The sequence below is a fragment of the Chiloscyllium plagiosum genome, chromosome 3, assembly GCF_004010195.1.
Source record: "Chiloscyllium plagiosum isolate BGI_BamShark_2017 chromosome 3, ASM401019v2, whole genome shotgun sequence".
NCBI classification, from domain to species: domain Eukaryota; kingdom Metazoa; phylum Chordata; class Chondrichthyes; order Orectolobiformes; family Hemiscylliidae; genus Chiloscyllium; species Chiloscyllium plagiosum.
In genome coordinates this window covers 101,039,874-101,063,548 of record NC_057712.1, presented here as the reverse complement: position 1 = coordinate 101,063,548, position 23,675 = coordinate 101,039,874, and the positions used below count along the sequence as shown (strand labels likewise).

General features: G+C 40.5%; 1 protein-coding gene across 2 annotated transcripts in view; it reads right to left on the bottom strand.

Moving 5' to 3' along the window:
* The window catches only part of elovl4a (ELOVL fatty acid elongase 4a), a 46,030-nt gene extending 29,793 nt beyond the window's left edge, over window positions 1–16,237 (bottom strand). Inside the window, exons 1-2 of one of the 2 annotated variants that reach the window (XM_043686960.1) lie at window positions 16,119–16,237; window positions 5,570–5,668 (exon numbers count right to left, since the gene is read on the bottom strand). In XM_043686960.1, coding sequence (XP_043542895.1) covers window positions 5,570–5,636 — 67 coding nt within the window. In that variant the 5' untranslated portion in view covers window positions 5,637–5,668; window positions 16,119–16,237. Of the gene's footprint in view, window positions 1–5,569; window positions 5,669–15,931; window positions 16,078–16,118 lie in introns of those variants that run through there. The other variant, XM_043686961.1, reaches the window with a different exon arrangement.
* Between the last annotated feature and the right edge of the window lie 7,438 nt (window positions 16,238–23,675).

Here is a 23,675-nt window from a genome sequence, read left to right as displayed (position 1 = left end):
GCGGAAGATGAGGTGTTCTTCCTCCAACCGTCGTTTTGTTGTGGTCTGACGATGGAGGAGTCCAAAGACCTGCATATCCTTGGTGGAGTGGGAGGGGGAATTGAAATGTTGAGCCACAGGGTGGTTGGGTTGGTTGGTCTAAATAATTCAGGCCCAGCCTGCAACAACCCCATCCACCAAAAGAATCAAAACACTGCATTTTGTTGCACCAAGCCACATAAAAAGGACAGCAAATGATTTAACCTTCCCTGGAACTGAACTCTTCCTAATAAAATGCAGGCTTTCAAATATTAGCTTAGTTTGCTTCAGTCAGTGTTGCTGGTTCACAAGAATTTTGTACTGATGGGCTGTAGATCCAAAAAGTGCAAAACCAACATTTGTGTCAAAGTCCATGTTCAAGTCAAGATGAAGGAAGTAGGACTGCATTGAAGGAAAAAACGGATGAAAATGGTGTAAAGGAGAAAGTATGGAAACGTGCAGAAGATAGGATCATTAACCTGTACAAAAGGGAAGGCCTCAAGAGAAATTGAGAAAAGTGCAAAAAGCCCACTGTCAACTGATTAGGCAAATAAACAATTAAAAGCGATCAAACATCAGCCAATCAATTCATTTGAAATGTCTTCTAAACTTTTCAGGAGATATTTTGTTTTTCAGCTACGCATGAGAACATAACAAATACATTTTCATCAAAATAATTCTTGACAAACAGCATCAAGTTCATCAGCTCCTGCTGCAATGCCTTCAGGCAGTGATAACTGGTCTTCGGTGGCAATAACAATTTTCATTTTCTGCTATGACTCAAGTCATCAGGGGACGTTCCTTCATCCTTCTATAGCTATGCTGATAATTTGGAATAGGCTGAATTTGACTTCCTTCTTGTTGATATGATTATGTATCATGATGAAGTCTGACCCAGAAACAGTACATCAAGGAAAATGTGTAATTTCTTTCAAAGGTTTGTGGAACCTGTCACTTTTTTAAAAAAAAAATCTGCAAGGATTGTTTTGAGTTTGCATCAGTGTGAAAGGGAATTTTTTTTGGACAATAAGAAACATGGTCTATGTGGTCTGGAAGCAGTATCAACAGAAGGACACTGAGGAAGAAGTTGTGTGACTGGCAGATAAAAGAGAGCTACAGACACAAAGGAGAGATACAAGCAGAAAAGCTGGATGGAGGATGAAGATTCAAATGCAGACAAAGATAAAGGAGACACAGACAGAGACAGAAAGAGAAACACACTGAATTCTTGTGACGAGATGAAGTAAATCACTCTAGAAGTCAGTTTTTCAGTTAGGCAGAAAAGCAGACAGGAGTTCTTCGAGGTATTTTTTAAGAATTCATTCAGAGGATGTGGATATCATTTCCCATGCCTAATTGCCCAGAGAACAGTTAAGTCAACCCACTGGAGTCACATGTAGGCCAGACCAGGTAAGGATAGAGATTTCCTTCCCTAAAGGACATAAGTGAACCAGATATGTTTTTCCCATGACCAACATGAATTACATGATTGCCATTAGACCAGCTTCTTCAGATCCCAGATTTTTAAATTAATTTAAATCTGCAATGGTTGGAACATTGGTCTGCGGATCTGGTTTGCAAATCCTATGACATTACCACTACTCCACCGTCTCCATAAGTTATGAAGAAGTCGTACCCAGACTCAAAATCTTAACCCTGTGTCTCTCTCTCTCTCCAAATACAGTCAGACCTGTTGAGTTTCTATAGCATTGTCTGTGTTTGTTTCAGATTTCCAGCATTCACAGTATTTTGCTTATATTTTGGTGCATGATTGGTTTCAGTGTCATGTTCACTGTTAGCTCTACCTGATTCCCTAAACAATACTGAATTTCGCTCTCCTTACCACAAATCCTCCCACTGTTCGAAGAATGTCACAAACAATCCAGAGTCCTTAAGTTAGAACTTCCTATCACTAAGCCTCCTATAGTGGCTTACTTCTAACACCAGATGTCAGGATATCATTTCCATGTCTTCAAGATCAAATTCATATCTTCACTTTCCTAAAACACCTCCATACCTATCTCTCTGAACTGATCCCATATCATTTTGAAAATTTTCTGTTCAGCCATCATCTGTGACCTCCACCAGTCATTTTCAGTCAACTATTTCTCTTCAGGTTCTACTTTAGTATCTTTTTACAGATGCTATCATTACCCCTCTTCAAAGGCCCTACTGGGTTTCTCCATTAACTGTAGGCAGTGACCATTTCCATTTTTACAAATCCTTTATCATTTTGAAATCCCAAAAATTTCAATAACTTGAGAAGTTAAAGTTGGACGGTACCAATTACTTACGATGTGAATTTGTCCAATTTAGTTTCGATCCCACTGACAGCATTAAGGCTACTCAAAATTTCTAAAGGCATTCAATATGGCTATTCCAAGCAACTTTCCTTGATCTCCCTGCAGTATTCAACATATTGCTACTCTTGTTCCATTTCTTGTGGTCTTTCCTGAGTTATTCTTTTATCCTTAATGTATTTGTAAAATAATTTATGATTTTCCTTTATCTAAATGCTATGATCCTTTCATGTCACCTTTTTAATCTTCTAGTTTCAAGTTATTCTGTACTCCTCTAGGGCTTTAACTGTTTTGAGTCCTCAGTATTTGACAAAATACTCCATTTTTTTCTCTATATCCAATGGTGCATATTCTTCAATATCCAAGGTTCATTTGAAATTGTTGATCCCATCCTTTCCCTTACTACAACATGTTGGCCCTGTACTCTTCCTATTCTCTTCCGGAGTGTGTCACACTGCTCGGACATAGACTAATCCAAAACAAAATCAACTCCCAGTTGACTCTGATCAAATCATAGCCGACCTTATTAAAATTGGCCTTCCCCCAATTCTGGGGGAAACTCATCTTGTCCTTTTACTTAATAATTTTGAATCAAACTGAATTATGACTTCTGTCTGCAAAATGCTCCGCCACTGATACTTCAACCACTTGCCCAGCTTCATAACCCAAAATTAAGTCTAGGACCAGTCCAACTCTTGTATGGTTTTCTATATACTGGCTTTGGGATAATAGGCAGGTTAAATGAATGGGCAAAAATTTGATGATGGAATATAATTTGGGAAAATGTGAGGTGATGCATCTTGGCAAGAAGAATAGAGAAGATAAATCAATTTAAAGAATGCTGCAACGTTTGGATTTTGTGAATCACAAAAAGCGAGCATACAAGTAAAAGAAAATGGAATGTTGGTCTTTATTTCAAATGGAGTGGAGCATTAAAATAGGGAAGTCAGACCACAGCAATAGGTCACTGAACGTTTTTGATCCCTTTATTTAAGAAGAGATGTACTGATATTGGAGACAGTTCAGAGAAGGTTCACTTGGTTGACCACAGAATGGATTTCCTTACGAGGAAGATGGGCCTATACTCACTGGAGTTTAGAATAATTGCAGGTGACCTCCATCGAAACAAAAATTGTTTGGGGGCTTGGCAGGGTAGATGAGAGGTTGTTTCCCAGTGTAGAAGAGACCAGAACTGGAAAGTATAATCTAAGAGTAAGAGATTGCCCATTTAAGACAGAAATAAGGATGAATTGCTTCTTTCAGAAGGTATTGAATGTGTGGAATGCTTTACAATACAGGACTGTAGAAGGTAGGTCATCAAGTATATTCAAGGCTGAGAAAGACAGATTTTTGATCTTTTGTGAAGATCTGGAGCTCAGGTTGTGCATGAAGTTGATGGTTGGCTCGCCAAGCTGGTCGATTTTCTTGCAAAGGTTTTGCCTCCCTCCTGGATGACACCTTCAGTACTATGTAGCCTCCTAATGAAGGGCTGTTGTTGTGATCTGCTTTAAATCTATATGGTTCTGTCTGTTGTGGCGGATGGTTCTACTTCTAGTCTTGTACTGTAGTGACCTGTAGATGTGGTCTATTTCAATGTGTTTGTTTATGGAAACTGGATGAATACCAGACCTCCAGGAATTCCCAAGCTCGTCTTTGTTTAGCCTGTCACAGTATTGTAATGCTGTCCCAGTTGAATTGGTGTCCTTCATTGTCGGTGTGGATTGAGAGAAGAGAAGATTGGTCCTGTTGTTTTGTTGCAAGCTGATGCTTGCGTATTCTGGTGATGAAATTCCTGCCCATGTAATGTTTCTCACAGTTGCTTTCATGGTATCACATTAATCCTGCATTTTGTGGGTATGGAGTCTTTTAATCAGTAATGGAATCAGGGGTTATGGGGAAAAGGCAGAAAAGTGAAGTTAAGGATTATCAGATCAGCCATGATCTCATTGAATGGTGGAGCAGACTTGATGGGCCAAATGGCTTATGTCTGCTCTTACAACTTATTTTCTTTGTCATTTCAAGACTTAGTTACTCGAGTGTTCTTCTTACCAGTCTCTTGCAGTTTCCTTTCAGAAACTGCAAATCCTCCAAAACTTATGCAATCTATCATATTCAGTCCAATTATAAATCATCGGTGCTATCATCAACCATTATCCATCTCTTAACAACTCAGAACTTCTGTGAATCTACACAATTGGTTTACAGTCAACTCCAAACCACATTTTGAATCCTTGCTCCAATTATTTCCACTTTGCCTTTCTAGGTCTACACAACTTAAATCTTTGACCTACTTTCAGTCACCATTCTTAACATTCTCACATCACTGCCATTTCTTGTTTAGACTCATAATGCTTTAACAGATTAAAATTGCTGTCCTTTTCATTTGTATCATCTCACATACATATGACACTTCATTAGGATTATGATCTGTATCCAGAATCAGATGTTGGTTTGAAATAATTGTTTGGAAGAAGACAAATTTACAAGAAAGGCTCTTTTCTACCCAAGCTGAGGCTTAACATAGAAAAGTACAGACAAGTAGTTCTGGGATAACGTGTGTTTTGGCAGTGTGATTTGGCTATAATGTCGCTGAAGAATTAGGAAATAATATTTTGGAAAATGCTTACCTACATTAGTAATACTGCGACTCCAGCAGGAATTGGTACACATGTTGTGTTCTGCGCATGCACCGACTTGCACACTGAAATCTCTGCTATTCTCCATATGCATTGGTGCTCTTGCAGTTTTGCGCATGTGCTGGTGTCCGTGCATGTACTGTTCTGTGTATGTGCAATATCAGCACCGAAGTCTGTGTTGCTCTGTGCCATGTGCACTCGTTTTCATACTGTTCTGTGCATGTGCCGATGTCAGCTGCCAATAGAGCAGCTTTCTGTGAGAGGTACAGTACAGAAAGCAGCTTTCTGATATTTTTAAAAATGTCTTGCGTTAAATTTACTTTTGTTAATAAATATTTTTTCAACCTTCATTCAGGTTGTGCTATACTTTGCGTTAGATTTTTGAGCAATCATGAGTGATACTTTTTTGCTGGTCTGCCCCAACCCCACTTTTCCCATAAGCTCCATTATTTCTATTAAGCGATTTTCTATTAAAGGAGGTTTCACTGGAACCCGACTTCGGCATTATAGGAGAATTAACTGTACTGAGTAAAATGAACACACTGTAGATGAAGTGGTGTACAGAATACAGAAAGTACAGTAATATAGTATTCTAAACATAATATTGACAAGTACCTGCAATGATAAGGCTCCAACGATAGAATTCCAGAGAATCATTAATGAGGTGGACGACTGCATCCATGATTTCACCCAAAAGCAATTATCTCTACAAACCTATGAAAAATATCAAAATAAATCTTGGCATGTTTCATAAATTATCCCAATCACATGATATTTTTATACCTTACTTCACCTTGTCGACTATAAGATATTCATAACATATAATAAGGCCTAGCAAAATCCAATAAAATTCATGTTATCTACTTCAGGTATTAACTTCAAGTATTAACTTCAAGATTAAAACTATGAACTTAGGTGAACAGTTTAGCTCACTTGAGTCAGAATGTTGTGCATTAATGCTCCAGAATAAATATTTCAGTACATACTCTAGAATGACACTTCAATCCAAGGGGAAAATGCTGTATTCTGGAAGAGAAGTGAAACCAAGGCTACCATCTTCCTGGCAGGTAAAGATCTTAGAACACTCTGATTTTCTACAGATAGTGTCATAAGTGCCAACATTTATTCAACTAACATGGAAAGCAGATTTATTTGGTCATTTATTTATTTCATTGCCATTTTGGGATTCTTTTGAAATTCTCCATCTACATCTTTGGGAATGTGTTAAACACACTGCAAAAAAATCAAACACTTTTCTTTCATTAAAATGAATAACTCAAGCCACCCACCATCCAATACCATTGCATTCTAGCTAATGGCATCACTGTTTTTCATTGTCTTTTGTTATTTCAGAGTCATTAAGTTATTTTCATTGATAGGATAAACAAGCAATTTGCTTCTGTAAATGTCAACTTCTATTTGAACATTTGGAGATATCTTACAAGTTAATTTGTAGATTTTCTCATCTCAGGGACAGATGCCTCACTCAATGTATCACCTCTGCTAGAAAATAATGTTAACAAAAGATATTCAGGCTGGAGCTGACAAATTGCAAGTAACATTTGAACCATACAAATGCTAGGCAATGAACATTTCTGACAAGAGAGAATGTAACCATTGCCCCTTACATTTAATGGTATTACTATAACTGAATCCCCACTATCGACATCCTGGGGATTTACCAATGACCAGAAATTGAACTGGACTCATTATATAAATGGTGGGGCTACAAGTGCAGTGCTGTGTGTGAATTTTTAAAAAAATCTTTGATTCAGCTAATAGTGATTAAAAAAAGTCAAGTGAAGTGAAAATTTGGACTCAAGACTAATTCAATAATAATCGAAATGGCGTTTGAGGTTCAACTTTGTGGTTAAGGCGAGAAGAAGTGATGAATGGATGTAAGACTTAAAAAAGTGTTAATTCTGATGCAAATTAATCACCTAATAATAAAGCTAACTAATGCAATGACAGCAGTACAGAAACAAATGCAAGTGTTGTGCAAATTGATTTAATTGTTTAATCAATTAAGTTTACAAATGAGAAAATCCAGTCCTGGATCATTGGGACAGTTTCTGGGTAAAGTGGGACTTGTACAAGCAGGACGGTCTGCACCTGAATTGGAATGTGTCCAACAACCCTGTAGGTAGGGTTTGCTAGTGCTGTTGGAAGATATTAAACTTACTCAGCAGGGAAGGAGATAAAGATTGTTTGTTACAATAGAGAAACAACATACTTTAGTAAAGGAAGAGGCAGTTCAGCCATGATACTTGAGGGAGTAAGGTGAGGCTGGATAGCCTCTATTTTAATGCTTGGAGTTTCTAGGTAAGATAGAAAAGTTAAGGGTGTGAACTGAGTTGTGGAATTGCGATGTTGCCCTCAGAGACATTGCTGAGGGAGGGAAAAGACAGGCAACTCAACATTCCATGATATAGGACCTTCAAGTAGGACAGGGAAAGGTGTAGAAGACATGGTTCACTTTATTAATTAAGGAGTAAGTTACTGCAATAGGAATGGATGATATTCTCGAGTGTCTTCAAAGGAGGGTAGCTGAATAAAAAGGGGGCAGACACACTGCTGGGACTATACCACTGACTCTGAAATAGTCAGCAGACAATACAACAGATATGTCGACTGTTTGTTGAGGTGAGGAAACAATAACAGGATAACTATGTTGGGCGTTTTCAACTTTTCCAATTTTAATTAGAATAGTCATAGTGTAAAGGGTTAGAGAGGGCAGATTTTTTTAAAAATGTGTTCAGGAGAGGTTTTTATGACAACATTCAGAAGGTCTAACAAGGGATGCTGCATTGCTGGACCTAATTCTGAGGAACCAAGCCATTTTGATGTTCGAGGTGGCAGTCGGGAGAGTATTTTCGTGATAGCAACTCCAACACCGTACATTTGAAATTGCTAGAAAAAGAAAAATATGGGTTGTCATAAAAAAGGTTTTGGATTGGGGAAGGTATGTTTAATTAAAATAAGGGAAGGTGTAGCCAAAATAGACTGAAAACAGCTACTTCTGGGTAAATCTATAGCAGATTTATAGCAGGTGCAGGGGTGAAAAGGAAATAGAGTACATGTTCTGTTTAGGATGAAATGTAGAAGCAACAATCCCAGAGAATCCTGGATCTCGAGGAATATTCAGACTGGATAAGAAGGAACAGTGAGGCTTTCAACATCAGGAGAAAATGAATGAATGGAATATATAAAGTGCAGGAATGAACTTAAGAAAGCAATTAGGAGGGAAAAGAGGGCTCATGAAAAATGCTGGAGGATAAGATTAGGAAGAATCCCAAAACATTCTACTTGCATATCAAGGGCAAGAGATAACCAGGGAAAGAGAAAGGTCCAATCAGAACGAAGGAAGCAATCTGTACATGGAGCAAGTAGACTAGGGTGTTAAATGAGATTTTCACATCCGTCTTTACTTTGGAGAAGGACATTGGTACAGAAGTCAGAAAGGAGGATTGTGAAGTTCTTGACATAGGGAATGAGGCAGCAATGGAAGTACTGTCAAGCTTAAAAGTGGAAAAATCACCAGATTTGGATCAGTTTCATTCCAGGCTGCAGCAGATGAGAGGAAATTACAAAGGCTCTGACCCAAATTCTTAATTCCTCTCTGGCCACAGGGGAGATGCAAGAACACCAGAGGATAGCTAATGTGGTTCCACTTTTCATGAAGGGTGGTAAAGATAATCAAGGGAATCGTGGACTAGTGAATCTCACATCAGTGATAAGGAAACTATGGGAGAAAATTTTGAAGGAAATAATTAATCTCTACTTCGAGAGGCTAGTTTGATCAGGGATGCTCAGTATGGCTTTGTCAGAGGGAAATTGATTAGATTAGATTCCCTACAGTATGGAAACAGGCCCTTTGGCCCAACAAGTCCACACCGACCCTCCAAAAGGTAACCCACCCATACCCATTCCTCTACCCTATATTTACCCCAGACACTATGAGCAGTTTAGCATGGCCAATTCACCTGACCCGCACATCTTTGGATTTTGGGAGGAAACTGGACTACCCGGAGGAAACCCAAGTAGACACGGGGAGAATGTGCAAATTCCACACAGACGGTCATCTGAGGTGGGAACCAAACCCGGATCCCTGGTGCTGTGAGGCAGCAGCCAGGGAATTCCGAGATGCATGGCACTCATCCACAGATTCTATCAACAAACACATCGACCTGGACCCAATATACCGGCCACTGCAGCGGACAGCTGGAACTGACAACCGGAAGCGGCAGAGACAAACCACTGTAAATGCCGGAGGAAACATCACAGAAGCACTTCATAAGCGGCTCCCAATCACTGAGGATGTCACCTAGACAGGGGACAAAACGTGTGCAACACAAATTCCCAGCTCGGTGAACAGAACCACAACAAGGGGACATAATTTTAAGGCGAAAGGCTTAAAGGTTTAGAAAGGATTTGAGGAAAATGTTGTCACCCAAAGGTTGTTGAAAATCTGTAATGTGCTGCCTGGGAGGGTAGTTGAGGTGAAAAACCTCACCATATTTAAAGATTACTTTGATGAGCACTTGAAATTTCATATCTTTGAAGACTTTGGGCTAAGATTTAGTGGGTTTTTTGTCAGTGCAGACTTGATGAACTAAAAGGCCTATTCTGTATGATTTTACAATATTTTCACCCCGATAGATGGAAAGTACTATCTGTCAGAAATCATGAATTGTAATTGTACAAATAGAATTGAATTAGTAGAGCAAGTTTTCACTTTCAAAGTTCAAACTATATACAAGTAAATTTAAGAATTTCAGAATACACATTATTTAGGTTTTATAATACTCTGCTCAGAGTAGTGTTGAGTTTTAGTTAACAAACCTCAATAATGAAATAAACCTGTGAATGGATTCATTAGAGGACATGACTAACCTCAAGTATAATGCGATGAGCTAGGAAGAAAGATTAGAGAAGCTCAGCTTTAGTCTGGAAAGACAATTAAGAGAAGCTTCAGAATTAAAAATGTATAAAACGGTGTAAATAAGAGAACTAGGAATATAGAACCCTAGGGTATAAATGAAAAATAGCAGAATGTAAATTTAAATCAGCCACAGGATCTTATTTGAAATGATCTGCCAGGCAGAATAGTCGACCAAAAGTAATGCCCAAATAGATATTTGGATTCTATATACATTAATGGAATGTATTTCCATTGACCAAATGGTCTTTACTATGGTTGTATGTTTTCTGTCCAACTTAATTATGGAATGTACCCAGAGAGCAACAATGCTGCTCCATTGTGGTACACTGGTCAAATGACCAAATGGGAGGCTTTCAGAGAGATACTCTGGGCAGTTTCCGTTCCACCAACAGCTTGTATGAATATCTGTATGTGCAAAACTGTATTGCAGTTTGGCTCTTCTAATTCTAATGTCATCACATTAAATTGTGCCTACTTCACTTCACTCAGCTTTTGATATTTTCAAGCCAACTATTTTCTGCAAATTTTCTTTGCACCGTGTTTCGAACACCAATTAATTTATAATATTCTTTAATTCACATTTAAACTGAAAATTCCTAGTTACACTACAGATGTACAAAGTTGACAGATTTTATTATTTGGCGCATTTCAATAAAATCACCCAACAGTCTGTAACACTGTCCATCTCTCAGTTCACAGTTCTTCTAAGTGTCATCTGCAAACCTGGAAATTGCCTCTCACAGCAAGATCCAGACCATTAATATACACCAGGAACTTATAATTGGATTTAAATCCTGACCCCTGGGAAATTCCACTTCAGATCTTTTGCCAGCCTGAAAAATATCCATTGACCATTGGTTTGCTATCACTCAACACATTTTATATGTGTTTATACTTTCCTTTTATATTACGACCTGTAGTTTTTCTCAAGCTTGGCACTGTATCAAACACCTTCTGGAAATTCATGCATATCACATCAACAGTGATATCCTCATTGAGCTTACCACTTCTTCAAAACACCCCAGCAAGTTAGCTAAACATGATTTTCCCTTTAGAAATCCATGTTGACTCTTCTGAACCAACCCACCTTTTCCCATGTGACTACTCATTCCATCCTAAATATCTGTTTCTAGAAACTTTCCCACTCGAGCTAAAGTGACTGGTCTGTAATTGCTGGGACAATCCTTACAACATTCTTGAACAAAGCCATAATCTTAAATACTGTGATCACAAAATCCAGGCAAAGACAGGGCATTCTGCAGCGAATAACCCATTTGCTGACTTTCCAAAGCTAATGAGGCACATGTTAGGACTGTGACCCTCTTGCCTGTATGTATTCAGTCTCAAAAGTTTTCAGGAGGTTTGACAAATGCATCCAGGAAAAGTAGCCTGTTTGAATGGCAACCTATCCAGCACCTTCACATTCACTCCCTTCACCACTAGTGCACAGTGACAGGAATATGTGCCATCTGTGAGATCCGCTACGTGCAACTCACTAAGTATCCTTTGACAACACCTTCTAAACCCACAATTTCTGCTGTCCATAAAAACAACAGCAGACATTGCATGCAAACATTTGCAAGTTCCTATCCAAGTCACACATCATAATTTCTTGGATAAAGATCCTGAAACAAGTTATCTAACAGCACTGTGGTATACTTATAAGGCAGATTGCAGCTACCCAAATACATAACTCTTCATTAACAATAAGAATAGTTAGAGATAAACACTGACTGCGAGTCACTTTGAGAGCAACTCCCACATCTACAAATGAAAGAACTGTAGTACCTCTGACTGTCATTGTATGTTATTAATGCAACCCGAGTGTCTTCTGGTATCTTGCGCCTGAGCAATTTTTCTTGATTAAATATTGTGTCATAATAAGAATGCTAGAAGAATAACTAAAAACAAACTGATGATCTCAAAATTGACCTTTGAGCTGTATCAACAAGCCAACAACTTCTTGATAGTCAATTAAAATGCTACAATTTTAAGGATCATGTAATATTAGAAAAATTGATGGATCATTTAGTACATGAACAGAATGTAATCAAATTTCAGTTCAAATACTGGAAGACTAATTACTTTCCCAGAGTAAAAACTTCAACTGTACTCTGCATCTTCTCTAAAATCATATGCCAGTTGTTTTAAAATTCAAATTTAATAATAAAGACTAGAAGATGCAGTCATAGTTCATAGTCAGATGTACAGCACAAAAATAACCAGATATCCTCACCTCATCCAGTCCCATTTGCCAGCATTTGGCCCATATCCCTCTAAACCCTTCCTATTCATATACCCATCCAGATATCTTTTACATGTTGTAATTGTACCAGCCTCCACCACTTCCTCTGGCAGATCAATCCAGACACACACCACCCACTGCGTGAAAAAGCTGCTCTTTAGGTCCCTTTTAAATCTTTCCCCTCTCACCTTAAACTTATGCCCTCTCGTTCTGGACAGTCTTTCTGTTTCTGAAACATGGATTAAAATTCAGTCTCCAATCTCTCTCAGCTATATAAAGATTGAAATTCAAATTATTCTGCACACTTCTTAACAGATATGACTCCACACTGACTACTTCTGCCAAGTGATACTGGACTCCTAACTATGTTTGGTAGGTGCCAGAAGGAAGCCCGTGTAAAGAAGTGGAATCTTAAAATGGAGTGTCATCTTCAAATAAAAAAAGTCCCATTTTCCTTAACAAAAGTTTGAATTTTTTTCAAATTGCAATTTTCTCTCATTTAGAAGATTCATATAACTTTGAACTTCCTATGTCTCCTTGAATTACTTCACGAGTTAAATTACAAGGAGAGATTACAGAAATTAGGCCTGTTATCTCTAGAATTTAGAAGGTTAAGGGCTAATCTAATCGAAGTCTTCAAGATATTAATTGGAAAAGACAGAGTAAAGATAAATATTTTGACTGATTGGTTTTGCCCTAATTTCTAGAATCCCCATTCAGGAGAGATGTTTGAAAGCACTTTTACATACAAAAGGCCATAGACGTTTGGAATTCTCTTCCATAACAGCAGTGGATGTTGGATCAATTGTTAATTTTAAATCTGAGATTCTTTTTTGTTAAGCAAAAGTATTTAAGGGATTAAAATTGAGCTTCTAATCTCTCTCAGCTATATAAAGATTGAAATTCAAATTATTTTACCCACTTCCTAACGGATATGACTCCATACTAACTTCTTCTGCCAAGTGATATAGGATTTCTGACTACGCTTGGTAGGTGCTGGAAGGAGGTTTATGTAAAGTATTATTTCAGGAGTTAAGTTATGAGGAGCGATTATAGAAATTAGGCCTGTTTTCTCTAGAATTTAGAAGGTTAAGTAGTTAGTATGGCATCATATCCATTATGAAGTATGCAGAATAATTTAAATTTCGATCTTTATATAGCTGAGAGAGATTAAAGACTGAATTTTAATCAATTTCTTGGATCAAGGAAAACAACTATGACTGAATCTTCTAGTCTTCATTATTAAATTTGAATTTTAAAACAAATGTCATATAATTTTAGAGCGGAAGCGGAGTGCATTTGAAGTTTTTACTCTGTGAGAAAGTAATTGTTTAGTCTTCCAGTATTTAAAATGAAATTTGGTTACATTACATTCATGTTTCTGGCACTAAGTGATCTCAACAAAGTCTTTAAGAATATTAAGAGGAAAAGACAGAGTAGATAAACTATTTTAACTGGTTTGGGATTCTAGAACTAGGGGGCATAGTCTGAGAGTTAGAGCTAGACCATCGAGATGTTAGGAAGCATTTCTACACAAAAACTGCATATGTTAGACCAGTGGTTAATTTTAAGTCAGAGGTAAGTTTTCGTTAAGCAAAGGTAATAAGGGATATCGGCCAAAGACTGGTATATGGAGTTAGGCAACAGGTCAGCCATGATGTAATTGAATGGTAGAACAGGCTCAAGGGGTTTAACAGCTCATTCCTGTTGCTATGTTTCTATAAACATGTCACAATGTCTTACCTTGCCTGTCAAAGCTATAATATAATGTGGAGATGCTGGTGTTGGACTGGGGGTGGACAAAGTCAGAAACCACATGACACCAGGTTATAGTCCAACAGGTTTATTTAAAATCACAAGCTTTCAGAGCACTGTTGCTTCATCAAGTGAAGTGATGTAACATATATCAATAATGAGACAGTGTATATCATCTAAGATATACTATAGAAACTTAGTCAGCCTCCATCAACATCACATTCCAAACAATGATCAATACCACCCAGAAGGACGAGGATAGCAGATGTTGGGAACACCACCACCTGCAAATTCCACTCAAAGCTACATACATCTCTGTCTTCACTACTACTGAATCAAAATCATGAATTCCCTTCCTAACAACACTGTGGATGTCCCTCCATCCCATGAATCATAACTTATTGTTCAAGAAGACAGTTCAACACCACCTTTTCCAAGGCAATTAGGGATGGCCCATAAATCACAATAATATAATGAGGTTCCTTATCCATGTTGACCTAGCAGACCTCATAATAGGGTGGCAGTGGTGCACTAAAATAGACCTCAAACATTCTGGATTCATTGTAAGGATTCTCAAATTTGAATGTTAACCAAGATCCATCTGAAGCAAAGCATAAATACTGCACTAATCCAGACTTGCTGCAATGTTTCATTTGGTGGATGGTCAGCTAAAGTCAATGTTCTTTATTCAGGCTGCATCATTTCTCCCAATATTTCCTTCTTTGGCCAGCACCCATTCATCTGATTAACATAGGAAAGCACTTGAAGATGCTTTACAAAATAAATGCAAATATATAAAAGTAAACTATGGTTGCTGGTTTTCAACTTCATAGCTGAAGAACAGTAAAGTCCAGGATGGCAGCCAGTTCATGTGAAATTGTGCAGCAGCATGAGTCACTATATTCAGTAGCCTATGGGCTGAATAATAATTTGGGACAAAAATGCTCACTAGCATACTAAATGACCTTAAAACACTGTCTGCATAATTTGCACCACTTCTGTAGTTTATTTATTAAAATTAATGACATTTTTAATACCGCATTGACTGGTTTGTTTTTATTTCTACTTATATATTGAAAAGACATCTAGTCTAATAATTTCTATTTTAACTAGAAATATCAAACACATCAGCTGTTAAATATATATTTAGAAAGAGTTACTTCTGAATTATACACTTTTCCATTTTCAAAATAAGTTATACTAAAACATGAATTAATTGGTCATAAATACTTCCAATATTTATCTGAAGCAATATTGGTTCTTTTCCCTGGGTAAGTCAAATATACCACATTTAGGTTGAAGCATAAAGTAACGACCTCTGCATATTTAACAAAATTTACTGACAGGGATATTACAGGCAGACCCGATTTCTTTTTCATTAGTGAACTCTTAGAAAGTGGCACATTAAAAACAATCGGCAATACAATTCCTTTCGTCATTACCAGGCTGAGACCGAAAACTTATCGATTTCTATCCTCAAATATCGATCATACCTGGATTAAACTGAGGACTGATCTCTAAGCAAACAATCGAATTAGCTTAGTAAAAACAAAATAGGCTTAATGGCTTATAATACCCTGTCAGTTTATTTGAAATAATAAGCGAAAACTTCAGAAGCATCATTGAAATAATTAATGTGTGGCAAAAACGGCTGAGGTCACCGTGTATTTTCTCCACATGAAAAAAAAGTCAAAAAGCAGCCCAAATCAAACGAGTATTTCATTTTGAAAAAAAAACTGCGACTCTACGATTCCTTATCTTTTCTAAAATAATTAACGTGAGCCCCATGTCATCAGACTGCACTGCCTCGGCGTTAAATTTCTGAAAACATCCTTTCGGCTGATAAGACCGTTAGATGAACAAATCAAATTGGTGAAGCACAAGATCGAAACACCATGACAGGGAAAACCATTTTCGAAATATAATCTCTTGTGCACGAAGGTGGATTGGAAATACAAACGTGGGGGAAATGGATACTTAATCCTGCAAACTGTTCAGCAAATCCACGGGCAGGCAAACCAAGCCCATCGCTTACTTCAAATCCTCCTCCGTCTGATCAAGCTCAATAATCGCATGGTATCCAAACCCATCACCTATTTATCACGATCATTGCGGGGGACAACTGATAATGCACGGATGTTTCTGGCCACGACAGCCCAGGGAAACATGTGACTCCCTCCCTAACTCTTGTGGGCGATATTTAACGCTGTTGTCGTTCTTACCTTGATCGAGTGTGAGCTCGAGCTCCTCTTGTCGCACATTCACTCCAAGGTCAGCGTCACCCCGCGCGCTCCCCCGTGCCTGCTTCGCCGCGGCCTCGATCGGCTCCTCCTCCTCCTCCTCCTCCTCCCACACGACGGTTGCGCTGACTCGCGCGCCCTCGCCCCACAGCTGCGCGCGCTCGAGCTCCACGGGGCCGAGAGTCTCGCACAAACCTGTTTCCAAAGAAAGAACGCCGGCTCGAAAAGCGGTTATTATAAGAGTGATTACCGACGGGTACCTGGCGAGCTTTCGGCGTATTTGAATTTTGTTTTTGAGGTTGCGGCGGGGTAAAGGGTTTGGGAAATCGGAGATGTTTTCCTTTGACAACTTGGATGCTTGCAGACCCGGCTTAATCCGGTCGGGTCCGGCCAGCGCCTGTCACTCACTCTCCTCTCTCCATCACTGTCCGGACCGCACATCGCCTCCACTGCGCATGCGGCTGCACCTGTCACTCAACCACCCTGCGACCACCTGCGCGTGCAGCATACCGGGACCTGCCATTCAATGCAAACAGGCGGAAAGGTGCTAATTTAAGCAATAAGCTCGCCAAGGAGAAAGCAGACGATTTTTTTTTGGTTTGCTAACGTTGACATCTAATTGACAGCTTGCGCATTCACTCGATCTATCAGCAACTCTTTTCAAAAATGTTATTTAACTCTGCATCACAGGCCGTGCTGTATATCTTTCTGCCATAAACAAGTTTAGATGCGGACCATTCTAAGTCCTTAATAAATATAGTGATTCATTAAGACCTCCTCGATGAGCAGTAGGAAATTAATTCATGAATATTTCTGTACCCTAATAAAGATTCTGTTCAATTATGAAAAGTGTCTTCTTTGAATTCCGCCGGATACTGACTCCATTTTAATTGACATACATTTAAAGCAATCCTTCACGTATAATATCGCTACAACCATTGAAAATCTTTTGATATTGACCAAACACGCTAGATCCCTCACTTCACTAGTGCCTTAAATTCCCCCCTTTGCCCATCTTGAACTTGTTCAATACTTGCCCATATATTGTACTACATTAAACTGATTTGACTCCCTCTGTATTCAGCCTCTGGTTTCCTCTCCAATTTTAATGAACTCAGAATTATTTTCTAACAACTGTCATAGCTTAAGTCTCCACTAGATTTCTTCCAAAACTGGCTTCTGTATATCACCCTCCCATTTGGTATTCTTCCTGAAACAGGGATTTCAACATTTTCAGAAGGCACATTTTATAAACTGTCCAATTGCTGCTTTTATCTGCACCTCTCAACATGCAGAAACACTACCTTCAGATGCTTATCACCATCTATAAGGCACAACACAGAAGTGTAATGGAATACTCTACTGACATGGATGCATGCAACTCTATCAACATTCAAGAACTCTGATATCAGGTGGTTTCATGAAGCAGCGGCGCTCCAAACGCTAATGCTTCCAAATAAACCTGTTGGACTATAACCTAGTATTGTGTGATTTTGAACTTTGTCCACTCCAGTCCAACACCAGCATCTCCAAGTCATGGCGAACATTCAAGAGGCTCAACATCAAAGGATGTGGAGTTGCTGATGTTGAATTGGGGTGGACAAAGTTCAAAATCACATAACACTAGGTTATAGTCCAACAGGTTTATTCGGAAGCACAAGCTTTCGGAGCGCTGTTCCTTCATCAGGTAGCTTTGGAGCAGGATCATAAAACACACATTTTTAGAGCAAAAGATTACAGTGTCATGTGCCACAAAGCTGGTTCTGTTTTTCTAAAGGTTTGCCTTTTCTCAAGGTACTGTGTTTATTCAGAGGGATTGTAAACCGCTCTGGGTGCCAAGTAGACTGGTTTGGTACAGAGATTAAAGGGTATTGAGAGACCTTTTTGTATCTGTAAACAGATGAGACTTCAAGCCAAAGTGGTCATGTTTTAGAAGTGACCTGGATAATGAAAGGGGAGTGGTCAGCTCTCTAGCTGAGCAGTTCAATCCAGAACTAGTTAGGAGTTCAACAGTGAGTTGTGTGGAAACAGTTTGCTAAACTCTCTCTTTCCGCCCTTCTAACTTCAACCTGAAAGCATCTGTTCCATTTGTTTTACTGTGTTTTAAGGTTTGCTTATTTGGACTGTTGTGTATATTTGGAACAGCATAATTAAGTCTAGTTTGGATAGACTGAGTTCTGTAGGCATTCTTTATCTGTTCTTTGTGTTCAATTGTGTAATTTTGTGAATACATTTTTGTCTGTTTTAAAACCTGGGTGTCATCCTAGCTACCTTACTCTGGGTACTTTTCACTGTACACTTACCAAAACAAATTGCAAAGTTATGGTCTGGGCTGCTTGCTTAAGAATGCTTGGAGCAGAACTCGGCAAGGTGGCAGCAATTCAGTAGAACTGCAGTGGACGGCTCTGCCTAACAATTGTTTAGATCAGAGTGGTGCTGGAAAAGCACAGCAGGTCAGGCAGCATCCAAGGAGCAGGAAAATCGACATTCTGGGCAAAAGCCCTTCATCAGGAATGGAGGCAGGAAGCCTCCAGGGTGGGGAGATAAATGCTGGCCGGGGGGGCCCAAACATGGGAAGGTAGCAAAGAGTACAATAGGTGAGTGGGGGTGGGGATGGAGGTGATAGGTCAAAGAGGTGGAGCGGATAGGTGGAAAGAGAGATTGGCAGGTAGGACAGGTCATGAGGAAAGTGCTGGAGGGTTGGAACCGAGGCAGAACACTTCAACCCCAGCGCATCAATGTGGACTTCACCAGTTTCCTCATTTCCCTACCCCCCATCTTACCTCAGTGCCAACCTTCCAGCTCAGCACTGTCCTCATAACCTATCCTACCTGCCAATCTCCCTTCCCACCTATCCGCTCCACCCCTTTGACCTATCACCCCCATCCATCTATTGTACTCTTTGCTACCTTCTCCCCAGCTCCCCCCTCCCCCATTTATCTCTCCACCCTGCAGGCTTCGTGCCTCTATTCCTGATGAAGGACTTTTGCCTGAAACGTCAATTTTCCTGCTCCTTGAAAGCTGCCTGACTGCTTTTTCAGTGCCACTCTGATCTAAACTCTGGTTTCCAGCATATGCAGTCCTTACTTTTGCCTGGCTCTGCCTAAGAGCCAAGGCATATTGATGTTTCATGCCATCCCTGGCCAACTCCTATGAGAGAGTTATTCATTTAAAGCTTTGGGAACACATATTCGTTAATATTTGGAAGTGGAAAGGATGGCAAAGGGAAAGGGAACGAGCAAACAGCAGCAGGGAGGACACTCCCCTGCAGCACCGGGCATGCCAGAGGCCGAAGCAGCAAAGGTTGAGCCTGCGATTGAGGAGATCTGTGCCCAGATCCAATCCATCGCGTCCGTACTGCAAATGCATGAACGGGAGCTCCAGGTCCTTGGGAGGTGGATGGTGGAGGTGGAGGGTCGAACCACAGCCTTGGAAGCGGTGATCGTCCTCATCCAGACAGATCTAGGTCCTGGAACAGCAAGTGCGGGTCTTGTGAGATCAGGTTGACGACCTTGAAAATCGAGGTCGGAGGTCGAATCTACGAATTGTCGCGCTCCCGGAGGGTGAAAAAGGTGGGCAGCAAGTCAGCTTCTTTGAATGCTGGCAGCTGCAGCTCCTGAGACTTCAAATCGAATCCAGCTGGCTGCACACTGAAAGGGCCTATCGGGTGGCGGTGCGCAGGTTTGGGCCGGTGCAGTGCCCCTGCACTTCCACACATAAGCAAAGAGTGATAGAAGCCTCCAGATCACTGGGGAAACATCCCAGGCACTGCTGCACAAGGGGTCAAAAATTATGTTCTTTCAAGATTTCTCTGCAGCTGTAATTCGAAAGAGGAAGCCCTTCTATGAAGTTAAGAAAAGGCTAAGGAACCTGGGCATCCACTACTCCATGAGATACCCGGTGGTGCTTCGTTTCAGCCATGAGGATACAGTTTATATGTTTGACTCGGCAGAGAACTTGGTGGACACTTTAAAATAGTCCAACTGATCTGAAAAGTATGGTTAATGTTTGTCCTCTTTTCCTTCTTTCCCTGTATTTTCCCTTTTTTCTTTTCAAAAAAAAATTGGAATATGTTGTTCCTATTATATTTTTATAACTGGATTTTATCATGGGAAATTTTATGGATGCCTTTTGTTATTTTCTTTTTTTTCCCTTTTCTCTTTTAGTCATACTTGGGGCTGACATGGAGCCGGGGATGAGCCGAGTGCTTATCCTGTCTTTGTCTTCTCTTGTTGGTTTGAGGATCATCTACTTGTTTGCTTATTTATTTTTGCGTAAGGCTGCAGCACAGTCTGGGCTTGAAGGAGCTGTGAAGGGGGGGCTCGGTAGGGTGAGTGCCCCCTATGGACAGGGGAAAGAGTCTCCCATTCAAGGTTTTCCCGTTGATTTTCTTTGTAGTTTTTTGGTAGCAATACTTGTTTGTAGTTACGTTATGGTAGTTTGTGTATACACAATTTTACAACTGAGTCCCCATTTACTCGTGCTCAGTGCATTGCAAGCAGGGTTCTCCCTCCCCGGGGTTCAAGGGTCTCTGAAAGGGTATATGGCTAAGTGTCTTATTAAATGGTGCACCTGGAACAACAAGGGAAGTAATTCACCTGTTAAAAGGAAAAAGGTGCTTTCCAGCCTTAAGAGGGAAAGAGTTGATATCATCCTGTTGCAGGAAACCCATCTTGATGATGGGGAAGACCTGAATTTACGACAGGGAGGTTATGACCAGGTATTCTTTTCATCCTTTACTACTAAAAGTAGGGGAGTGGCTATACTTATCCAGAAAAATTTTCCATTCACATTATTCGAGCAGGTGAACAAAGTTAAAAATCACACAACACCAGGTTATAGTTCAACAGTTTTAATTGGAAGCACTAGCTTTCGGAGCACTGCTCCTTCATCAGGTGGGAGCAACGCTGTGAAAGCTCGTGCTTCTGCATAAACCTGTTGGACTATAACCTGGTGTTGTGTAATTTTTAAATTTGTACACCCCAGTCTAACACTAGCATCTCCAAATCAGAGCAAGTGAAAGATGAGCAAGGATGGTTTATGATACTTCACGCTCTGATACATGGGGAGGAATATGGCATCTTAAATGTCTACTGTACCGTGGCAATATCCCCTCAAATTTTTGATTAGTGCCTTGTCTAAGATGAGTGCCTTTGGAACATGGCACATTACTATAGGGGAAAATTTCAATTGCCTTTTTCATCCGACAGTGGACAGGATGCCCCCAACTATTTCTTTGCAGGCCAAGCAGGTGACTCACTTATGCGAGGAGTTCGGGTTGGTGGACATTTGGAGGTGTCTTCACCCTACCGGCAGGGACTTCACCTTTTTTTTTTCAAACACGCATAAATGTCACATGAAGATTGATCTTTTTCTGGCTCCTTCGACCTTCTGGATTCGATTATGGGTTGTAAAATTGGGAACATAGCTATTTCTGATCACGTTGAGATATGTTTGAGGGTTAAGGCCAAGAGTGAGGGGTTAAGTTCACGGCACTGGTGGCTGGATCCTTTCCTCCTCAAGGATTCCAAATTTGTGGAATACTTTTTAAGGGGGTTCAGGAGTTTTTGACTATCAACTCAGGCACAATTAGTAGTCCACCTATGCTATGGGAGACTGCTAATGCCTTTGCTAGGGGATTACCAATTCCTATTTGGCTAGCTGGAAATGACAGAAGGGGGAACAGCAGCATCGACTTGAGATGTGGCTGAAAGCCACTGAGGCGGCACATTTTGCGAAGCCTTCAGTGACCAAGCTCGAATGGATCATGGCCCTCTGGGCCGTACTTACACAAACTGCGAAGAAAGAACTTGCTTTTGTGAGACAAAGGTTGTTCGAGTATGGGGATTGGCCAGGGAAGTATTTAATGTATCTGATAGGAAGAAGTGTGCTTCTCAATTCAATACTGCAGTTACAGACAGCGACAGAGTCCTTGCATACGATGCCAAAAGGATTAATGAGGCTTTTCAGAGTTTTTGCTCAGAATTGTATTAGTTTGAAGATTGCGAGGATGGGTGGGCCAAGGTGGAAACCTTTTTTAAGAGCCTGAACCTTCCAGGGATAAACTTGGAACAGGCCTCACTCCTCAATGCCCCTCTGACAGTTCAGGAAACACAGGAGGCAGTTAGGCAACTTCTCCCGGGTGGTCTCCCGGGTGAGTTTTATAAGAAGTTTATAGGGATTCTGTCAGGGCCGATGCTGGAAATGTACAATCATTTCTTTATGCATGAATGCCTACCGTCATTTTTGATAAAAGCTAATATTTCCCTCATTCTTAAGAAAGGGAAGGTTTCTGAGGTTTGTGCCTCATACAGGCCCATCTCTCTATTAAATTCAGATTTTAAGATTCTGCCTAATATTTTGGCGGTGAGATTGGAGAAGATGTTGCCCCCTATTGTCAAAGAGGACCAGACAGCTTTTATAAGGGGCTGAAGGTCCTCTAATAATACAGAAGGTTGCTATGATTTGGAGATGCCGGTGTAGGACTGGGATGTACAAAGTTACAAATCACACAACAACAGGTTATAGTCCAACAGGTTTAATTGGAAGCACACTAGCTTTCAGAGTGCCACTTCTTCATCAGATGGTTGCTGAATATGGTCCAAGTATGTCAGCAATGATTGATCCAGGGGTTAGCAATTTCCTTAGACGCAGAGAAAGCATTTGACCGGGTGGGATAGCCGTATCTCTTTTATGTCTTAGTGCGGTTTGGGCTGGGTGGATCTTTGTGGGGTGGCCGGAGGTTATATATCGCCACCCTATGGCTATGGTCATCACCAACAGAGTGAAGTCTGGGAATGTTAGGATTGGCAGGAGTAGTCGTCAAACGAAGTAAAAACCAGAGAGTTCGGACCCGAACAGGAAAACAGTACAGACTACAGATTCAAAAACACCAGCAACAGTTCTCCTTCAAGACCCTCCACTCCACACTTGCAGCAATGCGCCAGCACCTAACCTCTCTACAGTCAGCCCTGCCTCAGCTGAGGGCCACACTCTCTCAGATTTGCAAAGGAGCCACTCTGTACTACATCCTCAGGAGAATTCATACTCTCAACAAACAGTATTTCAATTCCATCTCAAACATCAAAAACTGTAAGTACAATAAACTTTTATCCACCCACCTCCATAACCAGTGCTCCTCAAACATTCCAGAAGATTCCCCTGGCCTCGGAACCTATTCCGCCATTAACCACGCGGCTAATACAACTGCCACCCCCACGCTGATTGATGATGTCACTGCCGCCCCCATCATAGCCACTCCCACAACCACTTCCACCCCTCACAATTACTCATGCATCACACGTGACATCACTTTCTCCCTCACATCACCGCTGATGCCACATGCTCAGTGACTTCCGCCACCCCTACTGCCGTTGTCACCACCACTTCCACCCCCACTAGCGGCACTCACCTGCATTCTGCTGACATGCCCCCCATAGACCCCACTGTCACTATCCCCACCCCCAAGAACCCCGAGGGGAGCACTACCCCTGCTCATGACTCCACCCCCATTCCCCCCACCATCACACCCACTCCAGG